Source organism: Amaranthus tricolor, chromosome 1 (genome assembly GCF_026212465.1).
Source record: "Amaranthus tricolor cultivar Red isolate AtriRed21 chromosome 1, ASM2621246v1, whole genome shotgun sequence".
NCBI lineage: Eukaryota > Viridiplantae > Streptophyta > Magnoliopsida > Caryophyllales > Amaranthaceae > Amaranthus > Amaranthus tricolor.
The window spans coordinates 35816594-35835313 of record NC_080047.1 but is presented as its reverse complement, the minus strand read 5'-3'; the positions used below and the strand labels follow the sequence as shown (position 1 = coordinate 35835313).

The window sequence follows — 18720 nt, the reverse complement described above, 5'->3', positions numbered from 1 at the left end:
TAATTCTTTCGTCTTTCTCATAATTTAAAAAAAAAAGTAGAAGTAAGATTACAAACAAAGGCCAATTTTATGTTAAACAAATCAAAAAGTTTGTTCAAACTTGCTTGTTTATTATTGTTAACAAAAACATTACTTCCTCTATTCCTTTGAATTTGCATCTTAAAACTTTACAATCGTTCAAATAACATTTGATTTCCAATAACTTAGTTTTTTCCTCTTGTACTTTTGTTAGTTCAAATTAAGCGACATTTGATTTATATCTCCTTTCATATATTTATTTTTTACTTGCTAACAAATAATATATTGGTAAACTTTATTTTATATCAGAATCAATATTTAAATATCTTTTAGATTATTTGTTCTTGAGCATGAATTTCAAGCTTGTTTATTACTCAACCACGCTTGTACTATATTGCTAGTTGCTATATCATGTAGTATATATAACTTTGTTCTGTAAAATCATATTCAAACTTAAATAGCACCCATTTTATGATACAAAAATAGATGTATGAGATGGTTTTACTTATAAACATGTCTCATACATAGGTTAAATGACTTATCATCTCATACATATTATGAGAATATAAACTCTTTATTTAAGATCATCGTCTTTTAAGAGATAATTCCTCACAAGAATAGCTATTTGATAACCTTGAAGCAAAACTAGAAAAATATAATGAAATATGTTTTCTTCATTTCTTTATTCAATTTAATATTGCTTAGTAAATAAAAGAAATATAAAAAAATCTATGATTGAACGATATCAATAAAAGAAATAAAAAAAGAAAAAAAATATAGCAAACTCCTAGGCCTTATTAATCGGTAGGAACAGGGGAAAAACAGAAAATATAAATTTTTAATATAAAGATTATTGCTGGGATCTCCAATAATTAGCCATCTCAAAACCATTCTTGCCAAACTGATAATCCTCAAAAGTCTGCTCAATCTCTGCTTGTGTATTCATCACAAAAGGACCATACTGAACTACTGGCTCATTCAAAGGTTGTCCTCCAATCAGCACAAATCTTAGCTGCTTCGACGATACATTCCATACATATAAGCCATCTCCTGGTCCCAAAACCAGGCATTGATGTGCAGACATTGGTTTTGAATTCGATGACCCGAATACGCCTTCACCTTCGATGATGTAGATGAATGCGTTGTATGACTCTGGGATTGGTTGGGCAAAACTGGCTCCTGGTTGTAAGGTGAAATCCAAATACATGGTTGGTGTTCTTGTATAAACTGGTGAATAAATTCCCATTGATTCCCCGGCTATTACTCGTACTTCTACACCGTCTTTTTCTGCTCTTGGTATGTCATCACTTGGCAGTTCCTGATAGTTGGGTTCAATCCTGCATAAGATTATGATTTCAGGCATCAAACTTTCAGCTCGTCTTATATAAGACCGTCTAATCATAAAATGAGTCAATATAATTAGCTCATTCCTCTATTTAATCCCTTTAAAATTATTTTAGATCATTTAACAACTAAATGTACTTATGTTAGTCCAATATTAATGTTCTCGTTATAAGACTGTCTCATTTAAATATTTGTGTTAAATTTTAAGATATAATCTTAAAGGGATCGAAAAATACATAATAATACTTAAGCTATCATTTATTTTAAGTCTATTAGTAGTTTCGAACATGTTGTACATACCCAGAGTCACCATTTTCTTATACAAGGCTTATTATATGTACCAAAGTAAGGAAATATTTTCTTACATTTTGTCTTTGGATGACAAATTGATCCAAAGTTGCAAACCCTTGTTAACTCCATCCCCAACTGGCATCTCTGAATGGACTATACCTCTTCCAGCAGTCATCCACTGTATAGCAATCATAAATCTTTTTATTAATGGAAATTAATGATTTTGATACTAGGACTATGTATGAAAGCAATCAAGATAATGAGCATTGATAACATTAATTAACGTGTAATCGTGTCATAAATTTTAATATAATTCAATACCGTTTGTGTAAAATTAAATAACACAATAAATGTTACGTAAAGTATTAATAACATTGTGTACCATAATGCGGTATTCATGCTATATAATTACCCACTCTGTTTCATTTCAAATGTCTCATTTGCTTTTCACACGTTTGTCAATGTATTAATTTAATATTTTATGGCGATAATTGTGTATAATTAGAAATTATAAAAATTAGACATTAATAAACTTTATATTGAAACGATCTCATTTGACTATGTATTAATGTATGGATTAACAATAAAATACAAATTAAGAGTAATTAATGAATTATAGCCCAAAAGAAAATGAGACATTTGAAAAGAAACGGAAGAAGTTCTTTTTAATGGACATGGTAGGTTGAGAAAATAAAAAGATATATTAAGAATTTAATCTATTAAAAATTAATTGAGTGGTAGATGTTTCAACTGAAAGAGAATTATGTGTAAGCCCTATAAATTGAACAGAGTAGCATTCTTTTATACACTATATAAAAGGCATCATATAAAATGTTGTATTTAGAACTTTTCTAAAAGAAAAATTATGATGCATATCAATTTTGAGGAAGCTGGTCAACATTAATTGTGAACGTGGTTTTACCTGCACATCGCCAGTTCTAATTACCCCTTTGTGCCCAGCAAAATCCTGATGAGCAAAAGCACCCTGTTCAAACACACATCAACAATCAACAATTAATAATCAAGTATTGTATTATTAACTCACTCAAAAGAGTAAGTAACTAAAATAATATAAATAAATCTTAGAAAAGTCAACTTAAAAGATATAGAAATAGAAGTACCTCCAACATGTATGTAACTGTCTCAAATCCTAAAAAAAGATATAAAGAGCAAAAAGTCAATGAGTTGCATAAAGCATAATATAGTTGAATTCACCAAAGTAATTTTTTTTATCATTATTTATGTATAAATTATAAAAAAACGTATTATTGTTATCATAACCATTAAATCTCGCTAAATAGAAAGATGTGAATGTAGGTGACAATCAAATCCCTCTAAAGAGAAGGAGGAGAATTGCGGTTAAAAAGACAAAAAAAAAAAAAAACAAAAGAAAAGATGGGTGTGAACTGAAATTAAGAAAATATTGAAAAAATGAAAAAAATAATGAATAAAAAATGACTTTGATTGAATAATTAACAACCTCTATGTGGATGATCAGGAAATCCAGCTGGTGCAGAAACTGCGCAACACATACGTGATGTTCAAACACTATAATTAGAACCTCACAAATATAAAATAAGTAACAAAAACTAATAATCACCCGTTTGGTATATGGTATTAGAGGGCGGTAATGGTAATAAAATTAAGTAATAAAAAATTTGTTTATTTGAATGTCTTTAATGGTAATGGATGGTAATAAAATAAGGTAATGAAATTACCAAAAAGAGCTATTTTTATTACAATCAAACAACATGGTATTAGGCTGCAATGGTAATGAAGTATTACTGTGGTAATAAAATAAGGTAATATTGTCCAAAAAAAATAATGAAGAAAAAAAAGGTAATATATGTAATTATCCACAAAAATATTATTATTAAAAAAAGAATCATTAGATAGAATAATTTAGATACAATAATGCTTTTAGATACAAATATACAATAATGAAACTAAAAGTCGTTACCATTTTTTATTACTAACAACCAAATGCAATGAATTGAATATTATCTTCCATTACCATTCTTTAGTCATACGCACCAAACAAAAGAATCTTCATTACCAATTCTCATATCTATTCTTTCATTACTATTGCCATTACAACATTTCATTCCCATTACTTCATTACCATCGACCAAACGGGCCATAATAGTAATTAGAAATAATGAAAAATAAATAAGACAACAAAATACTAAACTAAACAGTTATTTAAAAAATTACTGAATGTGAAAATACCTGAAAATTCGTCCAACATCAAGAAAGGATCCAAAAACTTCAATCCCGGTCTGCAGGTTCAATACAAGATGAAAAAAATAAACCATTGAACATCACCATAAATACAAAACGTTGACTTTCAATAGCAATGCGATGCCATAACTAAATCTGGAATCAATTATGATTTTTCCCACAAATATTAAGATTAATTGATAAAATTTCTCCAATTTTATGTAATAATTTGTTTTTTTTTTTTTTTTATATAATTTTACTTTGCTTTTCTTTTTATTCATGATTCCCAAGAAAATCGATAACAGTCTACTTCAAAATGATAATGTACCAATGCAGAAGGTAAAGAAACATCTTTTTGAAATAATTAACTAAAAATTGATTTAATGATGGAAATAAACTATACTCCCTCCTATTTCGATCAAATATTTTTTTGCTTTTAGCAACTAATTTCAATCTATATATTATAATTAAGTGAAATCTTCTTTAATTCGTTTGAATTTAAATTTTATTAATACCAAAGTCTATACAATTTTTAATTTATAACGATTACAAAACTTAAAATTAAAATAGTACATAAATAAAGAAATGTGTGAAATCAAACCTGCCAATGCTGCGACGAACAGTAGCACCATCTCCTTCACGCCGAGATTCAGCCAAGACTTTCTTAATCACTAATCTTGGGTTGTTGATATCAGAATTTGTGTTTGATGATCCTGACATATTTTTAGCAATGACAATATTACAATTCTTTCTGGGTTTAGATGGCTTTACAAAATTAAAGACTTTGGAGTAATTTAATTTCAAGTTGTTTAAGGTATTAACTCTCATTAATAAGAGGTAGTTGGGCTTGTGTTATTTTACAAGTCATGTCTCAGCTTTATGTATTTATAGGGGAGAAGATTGTTGAAGAAACAAGAATGTGTCAATAAAAGAGGGGATTCTTTTTGGATTGTTTTTGGGGTTTCTAGAAGTTTTTTTATTGTGATTGCTTTGTTCATGCCTTGATGCTGATGTTTTGATATCGTCCTCTATTTCTAGTGTCTAATTTTTTTTGTTGGTGATGGTGAACTTAATCTATTCACCGTTAATGATTAAGGTTTTAATAAATTGGAAAAATTATATTGAATAATTTAATATTTTTTTGATTTTTTTTAATAATTTTATTTATTGATTTATCATGAACAATCCCAATTTTAAGGGTGTTTTTCTAAAATAAATTTGATAACAGGATAATTTGTTATATTAAAATTTTGAAATATAATATATATAGTCTTAATGATTATGAAAATACTAAGAGTATAAAAATTGAATCAAACAAATGTTAATCATATCAGTTTGTCTTGATTGAGATGTTCTTATTATTAGACAAAGTCATATAATTATCTTATTTCCCTAATTGATCACTTTATAATAAAAATTATAAATAATTATTTTAGTAAACTAAATTTATATGGGTTAGTCTAATAGAAATAATATTAGTATAAGACAATTTCATTAAAGAATTTGTGTTATTATATTAATTGATTTTGATTTTATTATGAATTCACAGCTTAATATCACTTTTATAAAATTAATAAAGATTTTTATTTAAATCCTAGCTACATATAATATCATAACCCCAAAATTTAATGGTAATAAATTTAAATTTGACTAATTATCTTATTTGACGATGAATTAAAAAATGCACTTCAACACAAAAAAGTTAAATAAACTACTTATAAGAAGATTTTGAGTAGACTTGCTAATTAAAAGTTTTTTAATCCTTATAATATTAGTTTAATTTATATTGATAATATAATTAATAAGTAATATTTAAAAAATCACATTTATATGAAACGATCTTTCATCTTATCATAAAACATGGTGTATACTTCTATTAAATAATGTATCAACCAATATCAAAATCGGGAAAGCAAAGAAGATGAAAAAAAAGGTCGTAAATATGAGGTGGAATAGAATGCTAAAAATAACATGGTGTAGTTGGGAATGAGCGTATATTTAGTGTGCGTGTTGTGGGCGAAATATTGGGTGGGATCATGAATTACGACGTTGCCTTTCTCCACTTTATCTCCAACTCACCAATTTAGATGATGATTCTATACATACATCAGCGTGACCAAAGCCTTTTTTTTATCTTTTTGTTTTTCAATTCGTGTGTAATAGTTGCGTCAACGTATTAATTCTTAATTCACCTCAATTCTCTCATTTAGTTTTGACACATATTTAATTTTAAATATTTATATCTACACATTTAAAAATTATAAAAATTTAATATTAATAAAATTACATAGACACGAATCAAATAAGATTTTATTAATTTATTAGTTAGTTGGCTCTTATTTGTCTTGGCCTTAGTTCTGTTTCTTGATTCTAGTTTTCTTATTTTTTGTCCTCTTGTTCTCTTTAGCCTCTCTATATAAGAGGTATTCCCTTGTTATTCATTTATTCATTCAATAACAATGCATACACAGTCTGCATCCCATTATTGCTGTGTGTTCCAATTCAAGGCTCATTTTACCTTCACTTAAAACTTCATATTGTATCACACTTGACTATAGTTTAACGTTTATATTAAAAGTAAAGTACAAATTAAAATAATCAATGAATAATGTCAAAAAACTAAATGGGATAATTAATGTAAATTAGAGGGAGTATTCTAAATAAATCAGATAATAATAATAATAATAATAATAATAATAATAATAATAATAATAACTTTATGAAACCAAATAAGATTAAATCAGATTAAATCAGATCAAATCAGACTAGACTAGATCAAACCAGATTAGATCAAATCTAATCTGACTAGATCAGACCAAATTAGATCAAACCTTAGTAAATTGAGATCACATTCAATTAGATCTAACGAAGAGAACAAAGCCTTACTAGCACAACATACTATCTAAACCGGACTCAAGATCTTGCAAAAATTAATATAGAAATACTAAAGCAATCGAAGGTAAACCTCAAAATATAATATTGAAAAGTGATTGATCGTGGTAACTTTAAAAATAAAATTCCATCATCTATGCCTTGAATTATATTATATCTCTACAAATGAATAACAAAATTAGAGGTATAGAGTTATAGACTCGATATAACATGATTTTAAATAATTAAACCCTCTTGTAGTTTCCTCACTAAGTGAATATCAAGCTTGAAGGTGAAAATAGTTGTTGTATGTCTCTGATCTGTTGCATTGTTGCTGAAACAAATAAAAGACTTCTGGGTGAACACATTGATAATCCACTTTCTCACAAAAATACATGTAGGTAGGAAATATAAAAATCTGATTTTTTTAGGTCATGTCTTTTATGTAGTATGATTCTTTGTGATGTTTATTGAAGAAATTGGTTGATTATTACTATGACTATGACTATGACTATTATAAAAGAGAAGCAAATATGTGTAAAATAAAAGGTTATGTATTAGTAGGATTGAAGTTATTAATATCATCAGTTGGTTTTGTATGACACTGTTTCACTTAAAAACTTGTACATGGATCAGTCTAATAGAGATAGTATCACATTAAAACCGTCTCATTTAAAAATTCGTGAAATACAATACACTTAACATTTAGTTTGTTATAAAATGGAAGTACTAGTTTTAAATTGAAAATTTGAAAAAAATAAGATTATTTAACAACTTAATTCCAAAAATAAGCTCCGTGAAAACTTATTTCCCAAAATAAGCGTCCGTACATCCAAATTTAGCCTCGAGAAGAGTCGCTGTTAGTAACAGCGAAAGTGAAAAAAAAAAAATTTAAAGCCCAAAGTCGCTGTTACTAACAGCGACTTAACAAAAAAAAATAAATTTTTTTTTTTAAAAGTCGCTGTTAGTAACAGCGACTTAATGCGTTTTATGTTTTTTTGTACAATTGATTTAATCTTAGTAAACAGTATTTGTGAATCGAAATCCCAAGATCATGATCGGTACAAATGCAATTTATTGCCATAATTGTCATCCTTTTTGCACATATGGCTACCAAATTAAAGATCAAGCTTTCCTCTTAATTCGTTTATTAAGGAAATCTCCTACCTAGAACACAACCATAACCCATACCAAGAATACCATCCAACATTGCTTCCCTAATAAACACGAACTTATACGTACCTAATGCCCCATACTGGTTTGGCATATATATTAAGAAAGAGTAGGGACCACTCTAAATAAGTAGGTGGCATGTGATTTTAAGGGTAAATATATTGGTAAAAAAAATGAATACTATAAATAGAAATTAGACATTTAAGGTGTACTTACCCAAAAAGAAATAAAAACATTTCTCTGAATCGGAGGGAGTACTACTCTTGTAACATTACTAGTAGTATACAATTAAAATAATTGTAGGAGCCAAAAACTAAAATTTAAGCCAAAATAGTGAACCACGAGAGTGGGCAACAAGGATGGGCCGCATTGTAAGTTCGCCATTAAATCAATTGTGCAAAAAAATATAAAACGCATTAAGTCGCTGTTACTAACAGCGACTTTAAAAAAAAAAATTTTTTTTTTTTTGTTTTTTAAGTCGCTATTAGTAACAGCGACTTTGGGCTTTTTAATTTTTTTTTAAGTCGCTGTTACTAACAGCGACTTTAGGCTTTTAATTTTCTTTTTTTCACTTTCGCTGTTACTAACAGCGACTCTTCTCGAGGCTAGGCTTAGATGTACGGACACTTATTTTGAGAAATAAGTTTTCACGGAGCTTATTTTTAGAATTAAGTTGTTAAATAATCTTATTTTTTTCACTTTCTCTTTTAAATTTTAATTTTATCTTAATTCATAATAGAAAATGGGCAATTGACTCTAGGTATGTAGCCCAATAAATAAGGTTAATAATAGTACTAGGTTTGCTAGGCAAGTATTTATTGGTTTATGAATTTAATGATTTGGTTTTTCTTTTTTTGTTTTGATTATTCTATTAGTTTTTTTTTTTGTCTTTCTATAGTGATTTATAAATAACCGTGATTAACTTAAATTTTCGAATAGTACTCCTTTAAAGGAAAGAAAAAGTAGCAAGTTAGAACTAGCAGCAAACCTTCATCTTCAACCTCAAGACACATAGACATAGTAAGCCTTATCAATGGAAGACTTAAAAACTGAGTTTTTTATTTTCAAATTTGAAGGGTAGCACGTGCTACCCTAGGTTACTCTATAAATCCGCCCATAACACACATTTTTCTAAGTGTATATATGTTTTTGCATAGATGTACTTCAACATGTTACTAAGAAATTAGGGTTTTTTTTGGGTATTATATTGTACTTATTAATTTATAATTGATGTCAATTTGAAAAGAAACCTTGTTGATGCATAGATAATTTACAATGTTGCATTACTAGAAATTAATTAGTTTTCAAACATTCATTGTTAACTAAAATTAGTACTAAATTTTTTAAAATTTTCATTACATTTAATAGTAGTTTGATGAATTAAAATTAATTATAATTTAATCTTTGAGGTTGGCTTGTATTTAGTTCCCGTTTACAACAGCTTGATAAATAATCAGTTTAGATTAACAACTAAACAGTTAAACGTCTAGCAAAGTTAAGTCAGCTACCACTTAATTTGATCATTATTACGTTCGGATAATCTCAATTAACAGTTATATGATGATTATAAAAATCGGCTAAGATTCGATTTTGATGAGAACCAATTTCGGTTTTCAAATGATTCTATGAAGTTGGGTTCGGATCGTCGGTTTGATAATCATTTAAAAAACCATTTTTAACCGGGTAACTTCGCTTCTGATTCGGGTTTTTACTAACTCAAATCAAATCTATTTGCATACATCTAGATTTGACAATCTCGATCTGCATTAAATGATACTAGCTATTTAACTTGGGATCTAAATCAAACTATAAATGAAAGCCAAATTTTACTTAAGATAACGTGATTAAAAAACATTTTATTTGATTTGATTTACCCAAGACATAAAATGATTCTGTCAAATTGATTTCATTTGATTTGATTTGGCTTAGTTTAACTTAATTATATTTGATTTACCTAAAATTTAAATGTAAGGACAATAGAGAAAGGCAAGCTTCTGTTTGTGGTTGCATTGAGAGCAGATGAGGGAATGCATTGCTCCGCTTCATGGATAATATTGTTTACTTCGTGGACTGAGTTGAAAATCTAATTTGTGTTAGTAATTTTACTCATGATAATATAGTCTTTGTTGAATTTGATTCCTTTTTGATTTTTCTGTGAAGGACTTGGGAACGGAAAACATACTTCAACGATGTAATAGCCATAATGATCTTTACCCTTTCACATCATCAACTGGCACCTTTATCTCATCATTTACTCCATCGACTTTCTCTACTTTATTTTCGATTAATTGGCATTCCTAATTAGGTCACTCGGGCAATGTTAATTTAGATTCTCTTCGTACTTCTAAGTTCATTGAATTGCCTTTTGTCATTCATGTTCTTGGGCAAACATGTAAATTTCCTTTTGTTAATTTTATATCTCTGTGTTTTTGTTCGTTTGAAATAATATATAGTGATTTATGGACATCTCATATTTCAATTCATTTAGAAAATAAATATTATGTCCTTTTTCTAGACATGTATACAAATTCTTTGTGGACATTTTTGTTAATGCAATTATGGGGTGAATTCGATAATGGCCCTTTGAGCTTGACATTAGATCTTTTCAATGCGATCATGGGGTGAATTCGATAATGGCCCTTTTTATGAATTTTGTGTCCAACATGGAATTGTTTCTCACTTCTCGTGTCCACATACTTCTTCCCAAATGGAAAATTCAAGAGAAAAAAAATTCATTCCATTAATGACATTGTTCACACTCTACTTTGTCATGATTCTCTCTCCCTCTTTTTGGCCTCACGCCTTACATACTGCTTTACCCTCTAAACTTCTTGGCAATTTAACTCCTACTTGATCATATTCTTTATCAAAGAGCTCCTTCCTACTCAGTACTAAAATCTTCACATTTTTAATTGTTTATGCTTTCCTCTAATTCCCATCGCCATGATTCATAAACTTAAAAATCTCGCTCTTCTCATAAGGATAACAAATGCTATAACCCATCGTCTCACAAAATTATCATTTCTCCCGTATATGTTATTTTTAATGAGTCTACTTTTCCTTTTTCTCGATCTTCTCCACATTCTAAAAATAATTACACATTCTTAGATGATCCTTTACCTATTTCTATTACCCAAATACTCCAATCTCTTCCTTTTGGGCCTGCATGGCCTAGAACCTAATGCTCTAAGGCAAGCTCCCTCTCCTTTCTCTTTTGAGCCTTCCTAACGTAGCCTAGATCCAATTAACTATTCCCCTTCGAACTTTCCCTAGCAGCCCACAAATGTTCACCCCTTCCTCTCCTGATTCTGGGCCTGCCTCACGCATCCAGATCTTCCTCCTCTTAATTCGCCTATCTTTCATCCCCTCTCTAATACTAGTATGACTACTCACGGCAAGCATGAGATTTTAAAACCCTATTCAGGCTTTTTTATTTCCTTTTCTCCTATTCCTAAAAACCTGACTACTATTCTCTGTGACCCAAACTAGAAAAATGCCATGCAAGAGGAATAATACTTCAATTAAAAATCATACATGAGATCTTGTTCATTGTGATAATGTGAGTGTCGTTTACCTCTCTGATAATCTTGTTCATCATCAACATACTAAACATATTGAAATGGATATTCACTTCGTCCATACAAAAGTAAAATGTGGTGATGTTCGTTAACCTTGAGAAAAGCAAACAAATTATCCTAATCATTAACATTTTGTTTTCCTGCATTTTGTCAAGGAATGTATGACATGATCGCATACTCTTTAACTTATAATCAATGAGCAATTAGGTGATAAAAACTCCTTTCAAATAAACAAATCCTAATTTTTAAAAAAAACTGCACACGGAGAATCAAAATTTTAGCTTACAAACAAGAACATGCTACTGAAGAACACAAAGAAATACCATTATTTATTGATGTTACATCACCTCAATTTACCTCACTATAAATTAAGAATTCCTCAACGCGCATTGTTAGGTAAGTTTTATTACTCCCTCATATTCTCCCTACTTCCCCTATTTACTTTTCAAAAAAACTTATATGCAACTGCTTCATGCGTGCCACCGAAAAATTTTTATACTTTGTCAAATTCAAGTATTAAAACATCTATTACAAAACTTAAAAAGTCAAATCTAACACTTAAAGCCCCTATTCCAAACCTCAATATTCCTTCTTCAGAGGCTTAATTTAATTTTTTAACTATCGATTTCTACTCTTAAAACACTTATTCTACCACTTAAAATGCCAATTCTAACTTTTAAAACTCATACTCCAACCTGTAATTTTATATTTTACTTACCTATTCCAACTATAAAATATCTATTTCAAGACTTAGACTGTCTACTCTATTCTAATAATTTAAAGTTTGTCAAATTCAAGACTTAAAATGTGTATTTCAAAGTTCAAAATGTCTAATTTAAGCTTTAAAATTATAGGTTGAACAATGGTCGCACATATGCGGCCGTCTCACAGAAGATTTGTTGTTCACTCTTAATTTATATTTTATTCTTAATCTATAAGTTAAAATTTGGTCAAGTGAGATCTTGTTTCATTCGTCTCAATGTAACAATTATTAATATCAATTTTTAATTTTTAATTTTTAATTTTTAATTTTGTACTATTCGATATATTAAGAATCAAAATATTACCTCCGCAAATGTGAAAAAGATAAATAGGACAAGTATGACGACAAATAAAAGAGAGTACGTAAAATAATACCATTTGTTTAACAATAGCAAAACATTAATGTTTGTGAATAAAATTAAATATATGTCCACTTTTATTAAGGGCAAAAATTCACGTATTAAATAAGCCCACTAATTTGTCTCTATAAATATACCTCTTAGGAGGAAAGTTAAGAAGGATGAGGACATTTTTATTAAGCAAAACTAAACATTATCCCTCTAAAAAGACTACTCTGCATCATATAGCTTATATGTGGGCACTAACTTGGGCGTTGGAGGCACCGTCCCCGGGGCTCGGGGGACAACCCGAGGTTGTTGGTGTTTATTTTTAGGTATTCAATGGTTTTCCATTAACCAGTATTTGATCACCACATCCACCCGAAGGTATCCATGTATTTGATTGTTTCCAATTTTTAACCGGAACAATAAATAATAATATTCATATTTCATTCACGAGAATCAAAATAAATAAAATCTGAAATTTCATAAATAACAACAATCGTAATAAACATGAATCAACTACAATCCTTTAAAACAAAACAAAAACAAATTTAAGAATAAATCACACAGCTGAAGGGCAGAAAGTGATGAGATAATCAGAGCCAACACAAGTACAAGTGCTGGAAGCATCATCATATGCATAACTATACGCACTTGGACACGCATTCTTAAACAACTCCGAATACTCCGTTGGTGAGCACGTTTCAGGTGTTGCATGATCCTCGGAACAACAATACTCTGGTCTATTAAACGCAGCGCATGCACTCTTACACGCCACTACTACACCTTCTTGGGCCGGGTCTATCACTTGTAGTTCGGGTGGGCATGACCCGTTTAGATCCTCCACGCATCCAGCATACTCACAATTACCCGTTCCACCATTTATGGGCTTTACACCAATCCCGACATTGTAACCGTCTACTAAGCTTACGTCATAGAAGTCCATTCTGCCGGCGCCGTTTAAAGTGAATTCTACGAGTGAGACTGGAGGGAGTCCACCTCCTGTGCAACTTAGCCCGCCACAGTCGCCTGTCGAGCAGTTTCCTTGACCGTTTGTGTTAAAGTTGCAGCCTGTTCGGGCCCAGAATCGGCCTGACCAACCTGCTGGTGGATTCAGTGTGATTGAGTCTCCGGGTGGGAGTATGGAGTTTGATTGTAGGAGGAGTGGTTCTCCGTTTGCTGTTAATGAACCAGGCCAGACTGTGTAAGGACAGTTGTTGTGGAGATTGAACACGGTTGCTGAAGCTGTCTTAGTTGAAAAACCTGTACAAAAAAAAAGCATATGCATCGTAACGTATTTGATAAAGAAATTATAAGTAAATGGCGACAAAGGGTTTTTGTTTGTCAAATCTGTAGCCAACAGTTTTTAACGACAATTTTAGTGACAATATAAACTCTTTTAAATTAAAAGTGTGCATAATAGACACGACTGTTGAATACGTACCTAACAAGAGGGAGGAGACGACGAGGAAGAATCTGCAGTGGATGGTTGTCATTGTTGGTGAGAGGGAAAGCAGACAGATGATCAATCAACAATATTAGTATGAAAGTTTTGTGTGTATAAATAGAAACGAAATAGCAATTGAAAGTCAAGTCAGAGTGGTTAAATGTTGAGGGGATAATGGGAAGTTAAAGCAAAAAGGTGGAGTATTTGTAGTCTAACTGTTTAAGGGATCCTTATTTATCAGGGAATTTAATAATTAAATTTGATTTTAGGAATTATTCATAAAGATTGTGATATATCTTGGTCCCTTTTTAACAATTTATTAGCTCTTCATTCGCATGAATTTTTTTAATTAAAGGGTCGGGTTATGGGAATTGGGAGACAGATATTGGGGAATCATTTTGATGGTACCAAAACAAATATGTAGAAATATATATAATGTATGTATTAAATTTAAAAGTTTTGGGCAATATCTTTACCTTTTCTAAATCAAAAATTTAATAAATATATGTATAGATTGTGATATGTTAAAAATAAAGACAGATTAACATTATTATTTATTGATCACTTATTGTATATCCTAGGATTAGACCCGGACAGATTGAATTGAATCATTTTCGATAGGTTATGTTAGTATTAGGTCCAGTCTTATATTAGGTCCAGTCTTATTGAGTGTCAGGTTTGGATTCGAGTCTCAAACTAATACGTCAATATTACAAAAAGCATGAAGCTTTTAAACGGAAAAACAATAACCTTTTCATAGCCAAAAAAGTCAAAAAAGAAAAAAAAAAATTGGCCAGTTAGGATAGATCATCTTCATATGCCATATTTTCATTACTAGAGTTCTCAAAGTTTTTTGTTGCAAAAGAAATTCAAAATTTTGATGGAGTAGATTATGTAGAGATATTTTTTTGCTATTGAAAAAAAAAGAGTTGTTTATTTTGAGATAATTGGAAATGAAAATGTTGCAGCCGAAAAAGGAAAACATTGCAAAGTCTTAGAGGTAAAAAAAATAGAAGATACAACGCTGCTTTGTTGGAGTTAAGATCCTCTCTATTACTTAAAACGTAAAGGAGGGTCCATTACTCAAATCTAATTGTTAGAATTATTTGATAGAGAAAAATAGGAGGAATTTTGAGATTTTATTTTTTTATTCTAAAATAGGTGTCAAAATCATTAATGGAAAGGATCCTAATACGCTTTGTTGAGGGGTTGAATTGAACTGAAAAGAAGTTTTAATATTTAGATCATAATTTAAAAATTGAGGAAAGTATTGATCCCAGTGATTCATTTGAGAGTTTGAATTTACTTGTTTTTTTCTCTTTGCTTGAGATTTTTTTTTCCCAAAATTTTACATAATCTTTACATTTGACAAAAAAATAATTGGATAGATAGCACATAATCTTATTTAATTCATAGTTATTGTTGTTTATTGATATGCATTATTGTTGATATTAATTGTGGGTTTAATGGTGAATTATGTGTGGTTTTAGAATGATGTACACCTTCATCTATAGAAGAGTACATCATTCATAGAACAAAATCACCACAAACACACGAACTTATGAGAGTGCTAATTCTTTGTTGAAACTTGATAGTGTTTATAGAATTTGCATCTGTGATCTTGAGAAAATTGTTTTCATGATAAGGGAGGTTCATTTACATTGTATTGTTGAATCAAATCTAAATAAAACTATTGTTTGTTAATTCTCATCTTGTTTTTCATAAAAATAACCTCTTCTAGCTTGAATTACAATAAAAATTCAAATATCACAAATCCAAACTAAAAACAGGAATAAATTATTTTAGGTGTTCTAGAAAATAAAGTTCTCTTATTTTCATAATAACTTACAGTTGCATCTAAAAGAAATCTTTCTTTAAAATCTTCTAATATATTTTCAATTTCTCAACACAAGAGACGTTCTTTCGTAAGAATTGAAGTGATAAGCATTACATAAATTCTTAAATGAGATAGTGTTCATTGGACAAACCAATTTAAATTTAGTTTATTAATTAGTGTCTCAAGCTGTTTTTCTAGCCTTTAACTAACCCCGGTTCCTGTTTTATTCTTTATAATTTGAATTTAAATCTTAGCAAAGAGATGTTGCAAACTTTTTAGAATTATTTTTGTTTCTCTTAATTTTTCAAAAAAAGTTTTTCCATATAAATATAGTCCAAACTTTTAAATTAATCATTGCTTGCTCTCCCATTTAATCCTACACAGAGTCAGAGCCCAGAAAAATAGAGACGTTGCCCACTGATATTTTGGAGAATCATTCTTACATCCTATCATTGTAAGTTTTCATCAAATTTTCTCTTCTTTAATTGAAGTACTTGTGAATTGGATTTTCATTAATGGTTTGTACTGAAATGTTGTTCTGTTGGTTAATTTACTGAATTTGTGGTAATGGTGGGAGATGGGTTTTTGTTGATCGTGTGATTTGTGAATGGGTAACTAGTTTAATCATAAATTTAACTTAAAATTCTGGGTATGAGAAAATGTAGTGGCTATTTCAGTTAGTAAAATGTGCCCAATTTTGTTACCATTAGGTTATTGTTTGCTTTATTGTAAAGGTAAAATTGATTTTCATTTCCAAATTATGCGCCTGTATATGTGGGTGTTTACTGTTTAAAAGAAAATTTGCAGAAATGGGTAGTTGAAAAAATGATTAGATCATATTTAAATTAGTAATTAGTATGTCAATTAGTATTAAAAAAAGGAATGAAGTATGATTAGGGATCAAAGCTTTGCAGTCTTGTTGTTCTGTTATGGCTAAATTGGTTGCAATGTGTTTTCGAAAGGGGTTTTTGGAAGGGATGGTGATGGGTGAGGAAACAAGAAAAGTGTGGGTTCCAGTTTTTGTTGTTAGATATGACATTGAATCCAATAATTTCTTTCCCTTTATTCTGATTTTGATCTCTACTCTATTTGATCAATACAAGCTTGATTTTGATCCCTAAATTAACAACTAAGATATCATCATCAGAGGCATTCAATATTTGTAAAAAGGGGTGTCGAGAAATATGGAGATTCACCTGCCAATGCACATCAATTGGTTGCTTCACTGATTTGCTTTGTACAACCTACAATACATCATAAATGATCTGATCTTAGGATCTCAAATCACCACCAAAACCGAACCTAAATATTAACATTCTTTGCTTATATTTTTTCAGCCACCCTTAGATGTCCATTGTCATGGTAACATTTATTCACTCATTTATTTATTTAATTATTAATGTTATATTACTTTAATACTTTTTGATTTTTTTGGGTTGACCTTGACTTTCGGTCAAGGGGCTTTTTCTGAATTTCTCAACCACCTTGCTTGATCCTTAAGTTAATAACTTCCAGGAACCCTAACTACTATTATGTAACTGCCTATTACTCTTCATTCACCATCATGATTCCCCTTCTTTTATGCTAATAACTACCTACTACCATCCATGATGATCTACTTTCCCCCAGAAATAACTCCCTCTTCACCATTATAAATAGAGGCAGCCAGCCTCAAGTGGAAGGCAGTGAAAAAACACCACACAAGCCCTCCTAAAATCCTTGCTCACAATCCTCTTCATTAGCCTAACAAATCCAAGTAACCTCTGCCCCGACATCCACATTCCTGCGTTCAATCTATAATCATTTGTTCATTAATCTCTCATTTCCGTTCTAACTTGAGCGTCGGAGGGGTTTTCCGGGAGATCACCTCCCGGGCAAGACTAACGTGTTGTGTTGCAGGGATTCAGGTCACTTCCACTACATTGATTGCTGATCTCGATAACACTTCCTTTTCAAGCATTTAAAGTGTCTTGCACTTCCACGTTTCATTACCGAAACAATTTGACGCCGTCTGTGGGGAATTGAACAAAAAGTCATGGCTCCCAAGAGAAATCCAACTCAAACCGCTACCGTGCACAACACAGATACAGACAATTTAGCGGGTCACGCTAACAATCAAGCCGTGACTCGCCGTGATCTGGACATGCTAGCACGCAACCTCACTACTGCCTTTTCCGAACAACTCTGCGCCGTCATAAATAATAATAACCCTGCTCAACAACGAGTACTGGAAGACATGGCAGACCGAATAAAGAATCTACAAGAACGAATCGAACCCCGCAATGAGATACCAAAGTCCCACGAATCTCAGGATGGGAACTCAAGAATGTCACGTTCCAGCAGAAGAAATAAGAAGAGACGGGAGAGATCAAGGATCCATGCAAGCCTCAACCGAAGTGACTCCCAAGATGGTGAATTAGCCTCTCGAGATGCCCGTACTTACCTGAAAAGCAAGAAGCAGAGGGCGTCCGAAGGTGTTCAATCACTGGTGGACAAAAGGAGGGAAGAAGGGAAGAAAGCGCAACTCACGGGATCTAGTCATCCCACCAGTCTCGTAATAATGCCGTGGAATAAAATTGGCAGAGGTTATCTTCCCGAAGACCCCATGCCAATAAACTCCCCGTTGGCTCCGGAAGTACTAAATACTCCCAACCTCGCGAAAATAAAGATCTCAAATATGACGGCCTTCGATGGAACATCCTGCCCGGAGGAACACTTGATGGCATACAAAAACTTGATGTTGCTGTACACCACCAACCCAGTATTGTGGTGCAAATTCTTCCTAACTACTCTCATAGAAGTAGCCTTGACGTGGTATACCTCCCTTCCAGGGGGAAG

At 30.8% G+C, this 18720-nt stretch overlaps 2 protein-coding genes across 2 annotated transcripts; both read right to left on the bottom strand.

Moving 5' to 3' along the window:
* Nucleotides 1-664: 664 nt before the first annotated feature.
* Nucleotides 665-4846, bottom strand: LOC130814750 (pirin-like protein). Its single transcript, XM_057680935.1, has 7 exons — nt 4475-4846; nt 3883-3932; nt 3134-3172; nt 2775-2803; nt 2576-2638; nt 1728-1831; nt 665-1355 (listed from the first exon to the last, which is right to left on the bottom strand). The coding sequence occupies exons 1-7, from the start codon at nt 4699-4701 to the stop codon at nt 869-871; spliced, it is 999 nt and encodes a 332-aa protein (XP_057536918.1). The 5' UTR covers nt 4702-4846; the 3' UTR covers nt 665-868.
* An 8285-nt stretch (nt 4847-13131) lies between these two features.
* On the bottom strand, nt 13132-14240 carry LOC130821660 (pathogenesis-related protein 5-like). The gene is made up of 2 exons (XM_057687450.1): nt 14043-14240; nt 13132-13861 (listed from the first exon to the last, which is right to left on the bottom strand). Exons 1-2 carry the CDS (start codon nt 14092-14094, stop codon nt 13161-13163), a joined length of 753 nt encoding a protein of 250 aa, XP_057543433.1. The 5' UTR covers nt 14095-14240; the 3' UTR covers nt 13132-13160.
* Nucleotides 14241-18720: the final 4480 nt, after the last annotated feature.